Source organism: Micropterus salmoides, unplaced genomic scaffold (genome assembly GCF_014851395.1).
Source record: "Micropterus salmoides isolate LMB-PRFRI ecotype aquatic unplaced genomic scaffold, ASM1485139v1 Ms_hic_scaffold_17, whole genome shotgun sequence".
Taxonomy (NCBI): Eukaryota; Metazoa; Chordata; class Actinopteri; order Centrarchiformes; family Centrarchidae; genus Micropterus; species Micropterus salmoides.
This window is the reverse complement of record NW_024040817.1, coordinates 4,653,690-4,673,276: the sequence shown is the minus strand read 5'-3', so window position 1 is coordinate 4,673,276 and position 19,587 is coordinate 4,653,690. Positions and strand designations below refer to the sequence as shown.

Below are 19,587 nucleotides of genomic sequence, written 5' to 3'. Positions count from 1 at the left end.
AGGCTGCGACCTCTGACATGTACAGCAGCTGTAAGTCGTTTGGATAAAAGCGTCAGCTAAATGAATAAAAGTAAATGTGACTCTGTTGTTACTGATAGAACTGCTGAGGAAAATGACATTATACTGGTTTTATCTAGTCCTGCTTCTGTCAGCCATCAAGCCAAAGAAAGCCAGTTTCATTTCAGATGCTTTCCCAGAGACAGTTTTAATTATTCTCCGTTTTCTGTTTCTGCGTTCAGCAGGTGAGCAGTGAGGACAGACAGAATCAGTCTCCTGCTGTTATACTGCTGTCGTTTTGTGCCGTGTGGCGGTAAAAAAGCTGATTTGTTGCCCCTTTAAGATTGATTTGAAGGTCAGATGGAAGTGTCGGCGGTGACCGAGGCAGAGACAGTAAACAGCAGGGACACGAGCCGAGGGCCGGAGACGCTGTGAGGAAAGTAAATGGCTTCATTTGCTGGCGCTGCAGAGAGACATACACCGCCTCGCTTTACTGCCGCTGACACTCAGCGTTTCACGGTTGCCTCTTGTCAATGTCTGCCTTCTGATTGGATGAGTGTCACCTTCCTTTTATTCCTAATTAGACGACCAGAAAAAGGTGAATTTGTTGGCCTTTTCTCCTCAGCCGACCTCTGAACGTCTTCAGCCGTCACAGTAACCGATGAGCTGGAGATGAACTATGTGACATAATCTAATTAAAGTTGTCTTAACTCTTTATCTGGATCCACATCATCGATTAACTGCCCAGGCAACTGTAACCCACAGCAACCGACATGAGAGGGAGGCGATGTTTTATTCTTTAGTTTGCTTAAACTCTTCCTCTTTTCTCTCCTCCTCTCTGTCTCTGCAGGGCGGGGTTTGAACAGGATATCGAGGGCGACCACTCGCTTCATCCAGACAGCTGCCACGGTAAGATAAACCTGGGATTTTACGGCCACAATGGTGGCGAAAAAACAGTTATAAAACGCAGTGTAAACATTGTAAAAGTCAGTGGATTGTAAAACCACAGCAATGATACAGGCAATAAACTGGGCAATTCATGAGATGAATGAGACGGTGAACATTTTAAGGAGAGAAATGTGTTTTTATGCTGCAGAATCTGACTGTGCTGGTGTTGTTTTTTGTGCAGCTGATGTGTCGGCGACCACACGGAACCAGGAGTCTGCAGCCGACTCCCCCCACCGTAAGTTTTACTCAAGATGAGCAGCGAGGGGTCACGGGAAAGAGATGATGAAATAACACGAACGAGGATAACGTCCACTCTCTGTGTGGGAGTCAAACCGTGGACCTGCATCAACATGTGGTCGCTTGTTTAAGTTGAACTTGCGATCGGTCAGGTGTTCGTTTCCTCCTCCAGCGGCTACACGGTGCTTCATGTGGAGTCGTGTTTGTGTCAGCTGATGAAGGTGGTTCCTCTCTCTGTTAAAACGCTCCACTCAACACGTTCTCACTCCCGACTCGTCACCTATTGACGCTAGATCAAGGCCCTTTGGCGTCGCTTTTCAACGTCCTGAGTTCCTCTTTAGCGCCATTTTTAAACGTTTAAGGCTCCGGCGTCAAGTCAACAACGCTTAGCAACAACAAATACGCAACGTCCGGTTAGACTTTCAAAATAAAACGCTAGTGTTTCGAAACATTGGCATTTTGAAACGGCACGTTATTAAAGAACGTTTTAGTTTGGTGGGGGTTAGGCAACAAAACTACCTGGTCAAGGTTCGGAAAAGATCCTGGTTTGGGTTAAAATAACTACGTACGTCAGTTAACTTACGTAACTCGCGTAACTACATCCACCTCCTTACTCAGTCTGTTCTGCTAAATATCTAATACCTGCCTTTACCATCAAAAACTGACGCTACAGGGCTTCCCCCACTGTGTTATAAACTGACGCCGGTGGGTCTTGACCACGCGTCCATCTGTGACGAGTCGGGGCTGCTCCACTATGTTCACCAGCTGAGTCTGTGTGCTGTTTGCTGCTGACCAGGTCATGTACCGCGTTTTTGTACAGCTGCTTTTCTGGAAACGACACAAAGTTTATATCATATATTGGTATTATAAGAATATTGATTATAGCTGTGACAGATTGAAAATTTACATTGTTGACTTTAAGATAAACTATGCAGTAAGTCACGGGCCTCAGTTGTGACTCAACGTGGGAAACGCCCACCCAGATACTTGACTCTGTTTCCACGATTGTGTCTAAAAACGGTTTGCAGCTGCAGTGTCGTTACAGTTTAAAATACTTCTTCCATCACTGACAGACGGGGGTCCAGCAGATTTATTAAATAATCCTTCTACCGGGAGTGTGAATGTTCCAAAATACAAATAAACTCAAAGCTGAGGAGAGAAACTGGAGGGTTTTTGGAGAGCGGTCCGAGGAACTTCCTCATCCCTGCTCGACCCCTCCGCCAACGAGCTCAAACTCAACCGGAAGAAATTCGGTTATTACCGCTCGATTGACTCGTGTTGACGTACAGTAGCTCGTCACTCGGTTTGACATTATTACCCTCCGCTCGACTGCAATCCAGCAGATCAAAGCGGCGCCTCGCTGCACGGCCTGCTCTGTATTCACGGCGGCATCTTGGCTGCTACCTGACTGTCAGGAGTCCTGCTTGTAAACCGGCAGAGGTATTGTCATTCACAGAGCGACGGCAGACCCATGCAGTGAATCCCATTAAGACTCTGTAAGCTGCATTACTGTGATTAAAGCCACAGAGGGGACAGAGAGACGGCAGGACGGAGCGTAAACAGAGATCGTGGTCTATTTGCCTTGAAGTGACTTTCAGGAACACTTGAAGTGAACTTGAGTGGCTGCATCAGGTCAGCAGGAACAACAGCAGTGAAAGAGAAGAAGAAGAGGAACAGGAGAGGGTCGCCACACTGTGAAAGGTACAATGAATATAGAGGGTTAGGAAAAAAGCAACGAGATAAATGATTAGTTTGAAGAAAACCGGCTCGGTTTGGTGACGTTTGGGCTGATCTGAGTGATTCCTGCAGGGAGCTTGTAGCAGGTTTGTACCTGAGCAGCCTATCAGAGAGCTGCAGCTTCTAAACTAAACACAATGAAGTCCTTTTTTCAAAGAGCAGAGGATCTCTGTCTCAGAGAGCAGCTCGTTTTGTATTCTGCCACGTTAATTGCATTCACCTGGCATCTAAATGAGGCCCTGTTAGAGGACTAGAATGAAAAGTACCTATTTAGAAAAAGACAAGAGAGGAGCTGTGAGAGCAGAGAGCTGCTGTCCTGGAGATATCAGCCCACTGCACTTCAGTTAAATCAACTGACAATCTAGTGTTCGTAAAAATCTGCTGCACTTTAGGTTGGAAGTTACAATCAAATATCAAATTTAGTGACTCAAATAATGTCAGATCCTGCTGAGCATTCACTGAACTCATTTTCTTACAGTAGAAGCATTTATTCCAACCAGTGTTGGGCGGTAACGCATTACTATAATAATATTCCCTTTTCCCCAGTAACTAGTAGTGTAACTAATTACTTTTCTAAATTTACTAATTCAAGTAACGCTGCGTAACTGAACGCACCATCCTTGACGTGAAAGCGCGTCAGCTCAGCTGCACCGGACCTTCTGTTGTTCATGTCCGCTGAGAGCCAAACACTAAAGGAGCAATGGAGAACGAGAGAGAGGCGTTCTTTCCACAGCTGGAAGTAGCTGCTGCCATTATTGTGTCACAGTCTAAAGTGCAATTTATACTGCGTAGCCTCTGCGTAGCCCCCTAACCTACGCTGTAGCCTGACGTGCACCTCCTCAAAAATGTAACTACACGTCGAGGCGACGCAGACCGTAAGCTCTGTGATTGGTCGGCTGGGCAGCCTCGCAGTGCCTCTGAGCCGACAGGAAGTGCCCGTGCTTTGAAGTAACTTTTACTAGCGGCCAAAATGGCGGCTGTGACACGGTGGATCAATATATTTGACCATCACAACCCGAGCAAAATGACTTGTTTCACTATCAGAATGTGATCCACGTGGTCGATAACATTTGACACAGCTACACCAGCCGCACGTATACAATTTTACCCCCATTCCCGTCAGGGAAGGGCTAAACCGGAAGATAACCTGCTCGCCCGGAAAAAGTCAGTGGACGCTGTGGCGCTACTGCCGACTATCTGTTTGGGGGTGTAATTGCAGAATGATGGACACACCTATGCACAAGTATAAATGCGTAGCTACGCACGTAGACCCTACGCAGGAGTATAAATGGGCCTTAAAGCTTGATTTATACTCCTGCGTAGGGTCTACGTGCGTAGCTACGCATTTATACTTGGACCTTGTCTGAAACGAGATGTAGATGCTCCTGTCTCTTTAAGACAGAAAGCAGCTTTTAAGAAAAAACAGCTGAAAACAGAGCGTTCAGAACAGGAGGGAATCTGAGGTTTTTGCTCACAGGGATTTCTTTTAAATACTTTAACCTCATTTTTTGAAGCTTTGGCCATGTTTAACATGAACATCCAACATTATAACGTTGTAGATAAGTCATAAAATATGGAAAAGCATAATAGGTCTCCTTTAAAATCCTCTAATTTATTCCAGTAAAAGCTAAAGTTAGCATGCTAACCGTCAGACTTTCATGTATGTATTTAATTTCAGCATAAATTTACAGCTGGATGTGTTTTAAATGTTGGCAAGCTGACGTTGTTCTGCGCTGCATGAACAGTAAACATTAGCTCGTTAGCTTACATAGCTAATGCCAGCCACGTAAAATGCTGCGACTTATCTAGCTTACACACCGACTCTGCATCATTAGTTTCGGATTCTGTGATGCCTTCACAGCTAACCCTATGTCTGGTGCATTTGACTGGTTATTTTTGGTTTGGTTAGGCTGCTGTGAAAGTTGGTGTGGACCAATCAAACCAGACGAGCTACAGGACCGTGTGATAGTTGTTGTCTCGCATGACTCACGCGATTTTTCACACGCTGTCAAGCCACACATTACTTTTCTCACGCAGTGAAATACAAATGTATAACTGATAAGATAGCTGTGATAGTAATCAGCTGGACCCACTGGCGCTGTGAGTCCAGACTTTTTAAATGGTCCAGACAGCTGTGACGAGTGGAAACGTAGCTGGTAGAGTTTCACAACATAAATATCTAAAAACTGAAGCGCAGCCTGCTCTGTTATGGGACAGCGAGCTGCACTTTATGATGTGCTGAAGTTAACATCTGTGGTGAGTTTTCTGCCTGAACACAAGTGTTCAGTTAGTTTCCGTTTCACTTGCAACATGCAGTCCCAAACTGGGTTGGTCAAACGGTCTGAAGGGAAAATGTTTCTACCAGCGGATCAATAACGTAACGCACAGCAGAGTAAAGAGCAGATAGACTTCTCATTAAATAATGACGTTTGTCTGGTAATGATATGACTTTTTTCTGCTGAAACACAGGAGCTATTAAAGTCCAGGAGTTTATCACTGAATTAAATTAAATAATTAATCATTGAGGTTAAAAGGAGCAGCGACGGTCAGCAGCTTCCGGGTCGAAGCTCTCCGCCTGTTCGGATCATATCAGCAAAACAACAATGGCGGAACCTGTGAATCTTTTCACTATCATGTCTTTCTTTAGTGAGGCACCCTTGACGGTGAAAAAGGGTTTAAATTCGTTCAACTCAAACAGAGTGGTTAGTGTAGCTCATCATCCAGGTGGCATAATTAAGGGTAGAGTTTGAATCGTCACCTGCCTCCTGAATTTTGTTTATCTTTATATAAAAAAAGTCACTATAAAATGGTGCAGAAAATTCATCAGAATGCAGGAAATAAAAATAAATTTTCAGATAATTCAGCATTAAAGATTTCTAAAAAATAGTGTTAAAATTTCGTCTCGTGGGTTAAGTGTCTCGTCACACCCCTCGTGATAGTGGTTTGTGATTTTAACAGCATTTAAAAGCTAAAGTCACACGAAAAGCTATATTTACCTGAACCGTGTCCTGAAACAAACGACCTGCAGTAATTTATTAATCTGGATAATCATGCCTGAACAGAGGTGTGTCTTACTTTGTGTGCACTTCATTATCAAAAGGTGAAAGAACACAGTCACTATCCCCAATTTGACGCAGAATGGCATCACCAAACTGTCCAATAAGAGTTCCCCATCAGAATTTGTTCTTCATCCAGACCAACAGGGTTGTTAAAGAGGAGCCAGGTCGCCTCACATCGACGAGCGACATCTGGACACTGCTGCAAAGAGCCAGTAAAATGTCTCTGATCGCACCTTTAATGTTTTCAGAATGTGTTTGTCTCAATGTGGTATTCAGTGTGCTTCAGAATATGCACATTTACACACCTGCAGTGCAGCTAGAGGACAGAAACATTACGCTTAATGTTTCCCCACAAACTGAGCTCAGGTGCGTTTATATGTAGCTGCTGTAGCTTCACCTCAACCTCTAATTTGCCTCCTTAATCGCTGAAACAGCAGCAGGATGTGAGAGTAAAGAGAGAGCCTGCAGTCTCCTGCATACTAGGTTATAAAACAATGACTTCCTGCCTGATTTTCCCCTCCATAAATATTACTTTGCAGGCAGAGCTGCACCTTGCTGTGCTGTGATTAGCCCCGACTGACTGGAGTGATTACAGGCACAGCAGATTTAAAGCAGCGGCAGACGAGAACAATGCTCGCAGATTCATTTACATACTTCCACCGATTCATCTCTCGACTCGCGCTAATTGTGCCGTGATGCACCGTGTCATTTAAGTTTTAGATTTTATTGACGCCTGCGGGGATTACCCAGGGAGTTAATGGCACCATAGCAGAATAACAACTGGCGACAGCAGCCTCAGCACACACTTAGCGTTAGCGTTAAGAATGGCAGCACGCTCATTCTTAACGCTTCCATTGTGAAACTCCAACTTAAAAATGCAGCGATTAAGCCCGGGAGTGAATGGTGGTGGTGCTTTTATACAGTAGGACCGACAGCAGGCACTTCCTCCATAAAGGCGTCTGAGGCATTAACTTCATGGTGTCGGGCAGCTGGGCATGAAGGACTCTGAACACAATGAGTGACGGATGTTTTAGCCAGTGTGCGCCCGAATCTATCTGCCGCTCTATGCTAGAGTGGCTGTCGTTACTGTAATGACATCGTTTGGCGGGGAACTATTCCTGTAATGACGTTTTCTCTGCAAATTGGTTATTTAATGCACTGCGAGGGAGGCCCCCGCGGGTTTAGCTCGGCTCTGAATGGACATAAATTGGCCATTATGCTGCAGTGTGCCATTACAGGGTAGTTGTATATTAGATGAGAGTTGACATTGTGCAGAATGAGTTCTGCAAATGCAAATTATGATGGTTCTTGGCCGACATGAACGCCGTCTGTGTGCTGTCTGTCTGTGACCTTTACGTTACTTATTGTAATGTCGGGGAAGTTTACTCTGCTGTTGAGCTCATCAGTGTCAGGCTAAATAATGAACAATTAAAATGGGCTTCATGTCCTTAAAGTGGACTTCTTCAGGAAGTTGACAGCAGCAGGCTGGCTGTGATGGTGATAGGACTTCACCGAGCGTCCTCATCGTAGACATGCAGCTTTATGCACAAAAGTGTACATACAGTTGTCAACACGAGTTTACGTCTACACTTAAAGGTTCAGTGTGTAAGTTTTAGTGACATCTAGTGGTGATTGTCTCAAATTGCAACCCAGAGACTCACGGTGCATTCATGTGCTCCTCCCATTTCCCAAGTTGCGAAGTCGTTCTTCCGACTTCAGTGTGTGTTCACATGCTCATGCACATGGACGCCGCTACAAAGATTTGTTGGATTAGCATTATCAGAGCGTATATACAACACGCAGACATCTAGTTCACTCTGCATGGACAGCAAAATAACCATAATACAAATGACATGTTTGCAAAATATGTACGTGCAGGATGTTATTTAGCAAGTTCGGCATGTTGTTTCTCTTTTTGCAGTAAAGATTTAAGGAGGGAAAAAAAAGATTCTGATTATTCCGATAGCACGTGAATGCACCATCAGTCTCCGATCACCCTTCCCTTTCCGAGCATGCAGGAGAAGCACCGTATCTGGATTAGGTCGTCTTTTCTGGGATTAAGATGAACAGCCTTTATCCAGAGAGTTATGAGAGGTGGACGGTCTGTGTTTGAAAGCAGTTTTGTTGACTTTAACTTAAGTTCGTCCCGCTGTCAGAGTTTTAGCAGACTTCAGTGTAACTTGGCGTCTTCGCGTGCGTGGAGGACACAGTCGGAGTGCGCTTGTGGTGAACCTCTCCTCCCCCGGGCAGCGTCTGGCTGTTCTGCAGCAGCATTTTGGGGATTTCTGTGGCCTCGAGGGGAACGATGGTGTGACTCACATGAACACAACAGCGTCTTCTGCTCTTAATGGCATGAAAGAGAGAATTTGACATTTAGAGGATACTTAGCAGCTCAAATGCTGTTTAATTGAAGTCTTATCACTCAACAGCAACAGCCAGCCTGACATTTAAGTTAAATGTATGCACTATTTCAAATCATGTCCTCCTCCAGTGGACAGAAATGAATCAGAATGTTGTTGTCAATTTTCTTAAAAAAAAATGGCAAAATGTTCCTTTATTATTCAGCAGTCATCATTCTCTAACAGCCTGATACAAAAATGTAATTGATGTTTTTGTCTTTAGTCAGACACGGGACTGAAAATAATTCAATAATAACTTTTAGCGCAGTCCTGTCTACTTACATGGTTTCTGGTGGCCAGTATGAGCAACACTTCCTCCAAATACATTTAGAAGTAAACACAAAGCAAGTTAATGAAAGTGTCAAGGGGGTTTATTTGTCGTTATACAACACAAGGTTGTTTAATGAAAAGAAAGTTTGTAGTCCCTTCATGCTGCACACACAGATGATAATATATTACATTAATAAAATGAAATTAAACAACATAGCCTATGTTATAAAATTTACATCTGGAGAGAAAGTGAACAGCAGCAACATGTTGATAATCTGGTTTCATCTTCACATTAAACAGTCTGACATTTGGGTAGCAGAGTCCATCTAGACTGTGTTGGAACACGGTCTGCCCAGCGAGTGCTTGCTGTGGCAGATCTCTGATGTGGGCACGACGGTCTCTGATTTCCGTTGTTTGAGTCCCGTTTTGTCCAGCCTCGAGTCCAAGCTGGTCCAACATGGCTCCTATCCCGGCTCTCTTTCCTCTCCCGCTGGGGTGCCTGGTCCAGGTCTGCTGCTTTTTGATCCAAAAACCCGGTCTTCCTTTTGGCAATGACTGTATTACTGTCAGAAGAAACCTGGAAATAAAGAGATGAAAAACAAAAAGGAGATTTGAAGGAGCTGCAAGCTGCACGTCCTAAAAATGTTCATAATGAACGAATCGGTAAAATGTTCACATTTATGCCAAATTATCCAACTTCCACATTATTAAACTCATTACATTTAACTGAAACCAGGATCTTTCCCCGACCTTAACCAAAGACCAGGAGTGCTGCACACCTCTCCTGCTCGGGGTGGTTTCATTATTTAGTAGACGTTTTCCTCACGCTGTGTATCAACATCCAAAAGTTTTCTTATTGATATCTGGTTCACGATTTAAACCGGACTGCAGAGACCTGATCCGACGCTCACATCAGCCCACATAACCCCCCCACCCCCGTCCATCTGTTCTGAGGTCACACTCACATCGCCATAGCAACCTCGTAAGCTTTCACTCCCAGCATGCCGTGCTCACCTTCCATTTCTCCTGCAGCTCAAAGTAGCGTGGGAAGTTGTTTTTATACTGAGCAGCTGAGCACACACACTCACACACCCACGTACATGTACACCTGCACACACAGCTACACACACACCTGCACACACAGCTACACACACACTCACACACCCACGTACATGTACACCTGCACACACACAGCTGCACACACACAACTACACACACTGAAAAGCTGCACGTCCTCCCTGCGTGACTGAAACCTGGAGATCCAGTGTAGGTGATGGAGCAGAAATGTCAGCTCTGAGGCTCACTGTGCGTTTGTGGACGGATTAATGGCTAAAACCATGAGCTGCATTCACAAGCGTGTCTCTAAGTGAAACAAGGCCGTAGGTCAGGACGTCTCCATTAGATCCTCTTCTCTGCTGGAGGAGGTGAAGAAACAGGAGGCGGGCGTCCTCCTCACCTCGGTCAGTCCTAAAGAGCCTCGTATCCATTTTTAAAAACTACCTCTGACTGAGTGGTGTAGGACAGCTTCAAACAACACACAACTCATGTTGTCAATTGCACAACCCAGTTTCCATAAAAGTTGGGCTGCTTGGTAAAATGTACGTAAAAACAAAATGTGATGAAATATTTAATAAAACTTAGAACAAAGACAAATGATCAAATGTTGAAACTGAAATTCTTTTGTTTTTTTTGGGAAATTATATGCCCGTTTAGAATATGAACACCAGTCCAGTTTAGTACCTGGACTCTTTTCCTGTGGAGCCCTGCTGTACTAATCTGTGCAGAATGTGGTTCGGCATCGTCTTGCTGAAATATGCAAGCCCGTCCCTGAGGAAGACTTTGTCTTCTTGGCAGCATATGTTGTTCCAGCACCTGTAAATATCGTTCAGCATTAATGGTGCATTCACAGATGATGCACTTATGCACGCCCATACCATCATAGATGCTGGCTTTTACACTGTGAACTGATCACAAACCAGATTTAAGTTGCCTGAAGAAGAATCCGTCTCTTAGCATTAACGCCCACCAACCCTCCAAATGCAGGTGGATTTCAGCCACAGTTCCTCCCACTGGCCATGTTGAATACTTGTAGTCTTCTCAAAAGGCTTCTGCACTAACAAACCCATTGCAATGTGACACAACTCCAATGAGTACTTCCTGCACACCGTGTTTGCCCATTGGGCCATTCGTGAAGCTTACTGCCTAGCGCGAGTGGGCAACGATCTGATCCCTTTAACCCGGCGATAAATATTCCAGTCTCCTCGCCTTTACGGTTTATGTAGTCTTGATTTGGGTGTGTACGGAGGGGTCAGTTACATTTAAAAGGGTTGTAAATATAGTTCAAGTACATTTTAGCACGCCGTGGTCAACTTTAATGATGTAAAACGGAATTTCCCAACAACAAAATTGTGTCTAGTGGAATTGCTGTGTGGCTAGTTACTTTGGAAAAGCACTAGCCACAGTGGCAGGTGAGAAACTGTATGTGTGGATTACTTTCCGTGGAAACGACGGCTGCGGCAGCTGGGTCTGAAATCAATGAGCAGGAGGACGTTCCACCAAGTGATGTTGGCGTATTCAGAGATCTGCAGCAATTACTTTGACACCGCAGAGTAGTGTTGTAGTACTCGAGACCGGTCTTAAGACCACTTTTTGATGGTCTTGGTCTCGTCTCGGACTCGACATTTTTGTACTCGGTCTCGTCTCGGTCTCGAACACCGAGGACTCTGGATTTTATTTTAAGACTATAACTTTGGGAATATCAATAAATTTTGCATTGTCTGATTTATTTGTTAACATCCCAACTTTGAGTGGATGGAAAACTTATTGCTTCAAATGCAACCAATAAGCCTAATTAAAAATATTAGTCATTACCATTAATACACTTTGGTAGTAAAAAATATTTGAATGATTTATTATTAAAATGTTCCCACCATGAGTTTTGTTTTTTATTACAGACAAATATGTGTGTTGACAAACAGCTCTTACTGTTTGTATGTGGGTGTTTTAATGGGAATGTGGATCTTTCAGATCAATCTGAGAAGCACCTTCGACCTCGTTCCACATTTTATTGTGTGTCATTTAATGTGGGGAACTGGTCTTAGTCTCGATAAACTCAGGTCTTGACTACAACACTACCACAAGAGGTATCAAAACCAACAGAAGCGACGGCAGGAAGTACAAAGATAAAATAAACCAGTTTTATGTCTGTCCGTGTTATCGTGCTGCAGCTGGCGTGTTAACGGCAGCACAGGAATACATCAACCAGCGGTCTTTATCTCTGTTGTTGAAATCAACAAGCTCACTTTCAGCTCTCGACTCTCCATAAGAGACAATATCCTAATTACAGTGTGTACAACAGACAGACAAAGAGTGTGATTAAACTGCACGAGTGTTTCTGATGTGCTTCTGCACAAGAACAAAAACGAAAGAGTGTGTGAGCATCGAGTAAAAGTGTGTGTGTGCGATCAGTGTGATCATTGCCTGGCGAGAGGTTTTGTTGCTACGAGTGTGTCTTTTCATTGTGTGTGTGTTCATCAGTGAGCAGGCAAAAGAGCCATCACTGCGCAGTTAAGTGTTTTTTAATGAGCTGGAGCTCTTACAAGTGGACTGCGTGTGCCGTGCGGCTCCTGCCGAACGGGCGGGGACGAGGGGTTCAGGGAAGCAGCCAAAAGCAAGTTGTACTGACGCTAATTATCTTCATCTTCTCCCCGCGGCGAGCAAAATGAGGCGAAGAATGAAAGCAGCTTCTCTGGATGAGTTCCAGGCCGCCGTCGTGTACGAGCATCCAGCCGGTGTCGGACGGTGATGGTGCTGCGTCGGGGGATTTATACGAGCTCACGTATTGTTCATGGTGAAGCTATAAATGACAGAACAGTCGGCAGTTTATGTGGTGCTCGTATATAACCGCCGAGTTCTGCTAAAGGTGATCAGATAGGAGCAGGTGAAATACAAGTACATTACGTTCAGCGTCAGCCAACAGTGAGACATGTGAAAGTTAAAACTCAATGCTGAAATTGATTAATTTCACAATCTGATTTATTAACAAGTTGTTTTTACCAAGCCGGAAGTTTCCAGTCAGAGACCTGATGTGAACGCGGAAGTCCCTGAAACCTGCTTTTTATCGAACGGCCAGCGGGGGGCGACTCTTCTGGTTGCAAAAAGAAGTCCGGCTCCATTAGAAATGATGGTAAAATGTTTCTACTTGTCAGCTGATTTATTCCCTCAGTAAACACTTTCCTGATGAGTTTCTGGTCTCAGTCGCTAGTTTCAAGTCTTCTTCAACACAGCATGATGTTCATTTAGTAAATTATGGTCCCATTTAGAGGAACAGACACCAGGAAGCAGCCGGTATGGTGCATTACATTTGACATGGGAAGTTCAAAATCGTAAATTTCAAAAGGAACGCCCCCTTAATTTCCGACATGGGCAACCGCACTGCCCCGCCTTCATAATCCAAGATGGCTGTCTGTGTGAAAGCTGTAGTTTATACTGTTTATTAGTGACTCATAGAAATGTTCGTCATGTGGACGTGTTGCTGCAGTGTTTGGTGTGAGTAAATACCGCACGATGTGTTTTTTATATCAACCGGCGAATCGACAGCTAACCTGGCTATTTGTGAACAATGGCTGGCCGAGCGTGACGTCATTCCCAGCTCCGACCTCCGACTTACAATGTAAATGGAACGCAGCATTAGCTCCACCGTCTCGTCCAAATACGGTCACGTCTGGTGCCGGCGGTTGCAAAAACTCAACACGGCGGCGGCCTATTGGCCAAACTCGAGGCTTCAAAACGCATAACATAAACAATGACCGTCGCTGCTTTCTGTTATTTATTAAATTAATCGACTTCACACAGCTGGTCCAAAGCGAGACTAAACACTAAACCCACTCACCAAGGGCGTCACTTTGTGTTGAAAAGTGCTGACAAAACCTTTTAAACAGTCCGCAGCACATCTGATTTTGGTAAATATAACAGGGGATCGCTATGAGGTCAGAGTGGTTATTAACAAATTAAGGTGCGTCTGGAACCTGCAACACCATGTCAATCGAACAAACGCCAAAACCACATCTACTGTAGAGAAAGCACCAGCGCTGTTAGTCAGCCCAGCGATAACAACAGACCTATCCAACAGGGGGGTGCATCTTCACTGGTCTCCCGATTCGATTCCTCGATGCATCACCTCAAGGGCGGGAATTTCTAGGCACCTCATGAAGGATTATGACGCTACGATGTGATTGTAAAACGAACAGGATGAAGATTCACTCCACCTTAATATATCTGTTCCTCCTTTTGTCTCGTGTTTGTTTCTTGTCTTGTAAGTTGATTGTTGTAATCTTGTACTGACCACCGTGGGCCTTGAGAAATGGTATTTGGTTTGTTGTGTCCTCGATATGTGGATGAATGACGACAAGCGAAATTGAACTGGCAGCCAAAAAAACGTCCTGAAGAGGAGATGTTAGCTAACGTTAGCCACCAACGCCTCTTTCGCCGTCACCTACTGCCGCCTGTCATGTAGCTGTCCTTTGAAGAAGGATGAGAGGACGCTCGCTAAGCGCTGTCATGCTGCCCAGTGTGCGGGTGAAAATCATTAACTTTAGTTGTGCATTGATTTTATTGATCATATGTGAATTTTAGTTGCTGCAGTCACTCATTCAGCAGCTGTCTGTACCGAACAGGGAGAACCACGCGTCTCTGTCGTGTGCACGCCACAGACGGTCCGCAAATCTGTGTTTCGCCTTTTTCCTTTTTCTACCTGTAGGGAACACGTTATACTTGGAGTTTTTAAGTTCTACCAGTAGTTTTTATGTTCTGCTCACATGTTGTACCTGTAGGGAACATGTTCTACTTCGAGCTCATAAGTTCTACCAGTAGTTTATATGTTCTGTTCACATGTTCTACCTGTAGGGAACACAGAGTTTTTAAGTTCTAACAGTAGCTTATATATTCTGTTCACATGTTCTACCTGTAAGGAACACGTTCTACTTGGAGTTTTTAAGTTCTAACAGTAGTTTTTATGTTCTGTTCACATGTTCTACCTGTAGGGAACATGTTCTACTTCAAGCTCATAAGTTCTACCAGTAGTTTATATGTTCTGTTCACATGTTCTACCTGTAGGGAACACGGAGTTTTTAAGTTCTAACAGTAGCTTATATGTTCTGTTCACATGTTCTACCTGTAAGGAACACGTTCTACTTGGAGTTTTTAAGTTCTAGCAGTAGCTTATATGTTCACATGTTCTACCTGTAGGGAACATGTTCTACTTGGAGTTTTTAAGTTCTAACAGTATGTTCTGTTCACATGTTCTACCTGTAGGGAACACGTTCTACCTGAAGAGAACACATTCTACTTAAAGCTTATAAGTTCCACCAATAGTTTATATGTTCTGTTCACATGTTCTACCTGTAGGGAACACGTTCTACTTGGAGTTCATAAGTTCTAACAGTAGTTTTTATGTTCTGTGCACATGTTCTGCCTGTAGGGAACACGTTCTACTTGGAGTCAATAAGTTCTAACAGTAGCTTATATGTTCTGTTCACATGTTCTACCTGTAAGGAACACGTTCTACTTGGAGTTTTTAAGTTCTAGCAGTAGCTTATATGTTCACATGTTCTACCTGTAGGGAACATGTTCTACTTGGAGTTTATAAGTTCTAACAGTAGTTTATATGTTCTGTTCACATGTTGTACCTGTAGGGAACACGTTCTACCTGAAGGGAACCTGTTCTACTTGGAGCTTATAAGTTCCACCAGTAGTTTATATGTTCTGTTCACATGTTCTGCCTGTAGGGAACACGTTCTACCTGAAGGGAACACGTTCTACTTGGAGTTTTTAAGTTCTAACAGTAGTTTTTATGTTCTGTTCACATTTTGTATCTGTAGGGAACATGTTCTACTTGAAGCTTATCAGTTCCACCAGTAGTTTATATGTTCTGTTCACATGTTCTACCTGTAGGGAACACATTCTACTTGGAGTTTATAGGTTCTAACAGTAGCTTTTATGTTCTGTTCACATGTTCTACCTGTAGGGAACACGTTCTATTTGGAGCTTATAAGTTCCACCAGTAGCTTATATGTTCTGTTCACATGTTCTACCAGTAGAGAACACGTTCTATTTGGAGCTTATAAGTTCCACCAGTAGTTTATATGTTCTGTTCACATGTTCTACCTACTTTCTTACTGTCAGTGAAATATCGCTCTTGTAAACTGCTGCTCTGCTGTGTGTAACAGACGTGGCCGAGGCGACACGTAGTCCACACGCCTGCTTGATTGCTTTTCTCTGCTGTCTCTTTACTGACCTTCGCTCATCAGTCTTGATTTACTCAGCCAATCAAGAGCTCACATTGACTGTGCCTCCCAACCACACACATGCACACACCCAGCGAGACGCCCACATTGATTGACCCGGTCGATAAAAACACAATATGGAGCTCAGTGGGAATCAATCAACAACACGGAAGCAGACAGTCGGAGATTTTTCACGGTATAAGATACCTGTGTGTGAGAGTGAGTGGGCGAGAGAGGATAGTTGTCTTTACATAATATGTGTATGAATACATATGAATATGTTGGTCTGATGCTGAGAGAATTTAAATTTAGAATTATGTTGGGCTGCGGTCAAGTTGTCAAGAATAATTATGCAACATCCAATTAGACTTTTAAAATAAAATCAGTGGTTAACATTGTGAAACATTGCAGTTCGGTTTAAGCAACAAAAGTACAATTAATTAATAAATTTAGGACAAGATTATGGTTTGGTTTTTTTTTGTTTCATGAACACCTCTCTCCTGGGTGAAAGTTTGTTTTTTTGTCCTACCTGTCCTCCATGACGACCCCCTTACTGGGACTTTTCTGTTATTTATGTTAATGCGTTTAGCGTTGAACAATGGCGAGAAAGGCTGCCATGTGCGTTGGTACCAGACGGCGAAAGACGAGACAAAGTGTAGCCATTTGATGCTCTGATGAGAGAATGAGAACGGGCTGTGTTTCTTTAAGCTCTAGATGGAGTCAGGCTAGCTGTTTCCCCCTGCTTCCAGTCTTTATGCTAAGCTAGGCTAACAATCTTAATTAATTCCAAGTGAGTAAGATGTTAGCTTACCACAAACCAGTTGCTATTAATTAGGGCTGGGGGGAAAAATTGATACAGCATAGTATCGCAATATTTACCTCGGCAATCTCGTATCGAGACGCAAAGTATTCAAGATCTTTTATTATTTAAATTCTACATGAGAATTTTACTTTTTTGGTGCTATAATAATAAAATCAATTGCTTTTCCAGTCCACGAGAAAAAAAATTCCTTTGGGGACACAATTTGAAGTTGGAAAAAAGGTGCAATATATTGCAATATTTTTAAAATCGCAATAATATGGTATCGTGGGGCTTCTGGTGATTCCCACCCATACTATTGATTCACAACAAAGAGCTTTTTTAATTTAATTGCATCCTGTGAAAATGTGATATTCAAGCTCTTTAAATATAATTTCATTATAAATGTATAAAAAAGTTTGCATCATTACCATCTTGTACCGTAACCCCGGGCAACCGCCTTAAACCCCAAAGAGAACATCTTACACATATTTAAACGCTCCTTCTCTCTGAACAGCCAGAACAAAACCATTATAAAGTGAAGAGAATTTGCACCTCTGAGTGCGTTTAATGCTTTTTTTCCCCTCAGCTCCCATTATGTGCATCTGGGTAATGTAGAGACTAAACGGCGGCTTTTAAACCTAAACTAAAAGTCTGCTACGGGCGCGTGGGGGATTGCAGACGCACACAGTCAGAATGACAATAAATTGAATACAGCGTTAAATGGTCCAGCGAAGACGAAGGTCATCACATGATAACATAATATCGAAACACGTTAATCACACGTAGACATATGTTCTATATCTTATGGGCACACAACATGACTTCACATGTGAAAACACCAAAGTAGTTTCAAATGTAATTAACGTTCATCTTGTTATGAGGTTGTAGGAAATAACCGTTGATACTTTATGTTTTACATATTAATAAGAATTTCACACATGCTTGTTTTAGGCGGACTTGACTCCTTACATACAATTTTTGGCAACACCTGTAACAAAATGAACATTATGAATAATTTTAGAGCTTGGGTTGCTTTATTAACAGCTCTCTTAGCCTTTCACACTGAGCCATCGATGTCTCTTACCCGTCCCTCCACAGCATCATCTGAAACAAAGAGACTCAGAGTGTCTTCTGTTTTCGAGTTAGATCTTTTTATAACCTCTGCTGCCGCTAAACCCGTCCGACCCCGGGGCAGTTCGCTGGTAAATCGGAGAGTTTACAAATATTCAAACCCACTGATGACAGCGTCAAGAATACAACCATTATAATGTCGAGTGAACCGTCTGTTAGCACCACCGAGGGAGCCTCTAGTGGCACTTCCCCTCCCATCGCTGTTATAATGATCGTTATCAGCATCATCATCATTATCATTATCACCACATCAGGCCTTAATGTGGAGCTTAATCGCACTAACTGGTGTAACACACAAACCTCCCCCAGCAGGACGAGTTCCCAGTAAGGCTAACTGGGTGCAGTGAGGTGAACTTTCTCTCTCTCTGAGAGTTCCTGACTGACTTGTTTGACCTTGAGTCGGAGGACTCTGGTTCCGGCATCTGTTCAGCTGCTGGCTGCAGTAATTACACACCTGACCATCACCTGTAGGAGCATCTCTGTCTGAGATCAGGTGTCCTCCTTTCTTTTTCCCTCTTAATGAGAATTTCAGGAGACGTTACCTTGATCTGCTGATAATGAGAGCGCTGCGAAACACCTTTGACATTAATAAACCTGACTGTCAGCCAGCAGCTGAAGTGTCCTTGAGCAAGACTCTGAATCCATGGATCTCTGCACGGGGCACCTTAATTGCATGTAAGGCTGCACAATGCGTCGTTTCAGCATCGTCATCGCGATGTGCCCCTGCGCAGTAGTCACGATGTAAAGAAAGTCAAATTAACTCAACCGCCTCAACTTTTTTGCTGCTTGGCACAAAAGGAAAACGCGCACGGTTCAGATTTTCCAGGAGGAGTCTGATGTAACATCATTCACTTTGGTTTAAGGGTTCTTGGAAATACAGAGTTTGTTGCTGGTTAGTGGCCTGCAGGAACCACCGATCACAATAAGTGAGGAACAGGAGAAAACCACCGGCATTGTGGATTTGTTTGCAAACTTCTGTAAAGCACTCAGGTGGCAGGTGTATAGCTGCTCTTTTATTTTTATTTGTAGAATTTTGATTCAAATATATTTACCGCATTAAAGCTCAAGAAAGGAAAGTTTGCACTTTGAAAGTTTTCAGACTAAAAAGACAACTTTCAGCTTATGTATTTTTATTTTCTATGTATTTTCCTACTGAATCACCCCAATAAATGTAGGATGCTTTAATTCTTTTCAAATAGAGCAATTGAAGTCAAATCATTCCTGTATTTTTCATATCGCTTATATGTATATCTCAGAAAAGAAAAATATTGCAATCAGTCAGTTTTTTTCCCAGTATCGTGAAATAAACTATCATTAACTAGAGTTTTTGTCTGTTTATAATGATAATAATAATAACATGTATTGAGAGAGCACTTATCAAAAGTGCTTTACAGAGACACAGAGAGGTGAAATACATGAGGGGCAAAATAAAATAACAAATACTGATAAAATAAAGAAGTTCGGGATATACTTTCTGATAAAAGTGCATTTTTATTTCCTTATGTTGAATGATGAAATGTCTACAGAAACACATACTGACGAATATCAGGTCTCTATAGTAACATATAAAAAACCTATTCATTCTAATTATTACTTATTAACTTGTCAGGTATGGATGCAGAAAACGTCAGTTTGGGGGCAGAAGGTTTCCGGGTGGAGATCAGAACAAACCGGCCTGAATTTGCCCTGTGGAGCTTCTTTACGTTCGACATCTACTTACACTG

The 19,587-nt window shown here is 43.1% G+C and overlaps 1 protein-coding gene across 7 annotated transcripts in view; it reads left to right on the top strand.

The window, feature by feature from the left end:
• The window catches only part of LOC119906713 (semaphorin-6D-like), a 195,838-nt gene that overhangs the window by 155,636 nt on the left and 20,615 nt on the right, over positions 1 to 19,587 (top strand). For all 7 annotated transcript variants that reach the window (XM_038724036.1, XM_038724035.1, XM_038724033.1 and 4 more), the window contains 2 exons: positions 848 to 906; positions 1,127 to 1,180. In XM_038724036.1, coding sequence (XP_038579964.1) covers positions 848 to 906; positions 1,127 to 1,180 — 113 coding nt within the window. The remainder of the gene's footprint in view (positions 1 to 847; positions 907 to 1,126; positions 1,181 to 19,587) is intronic.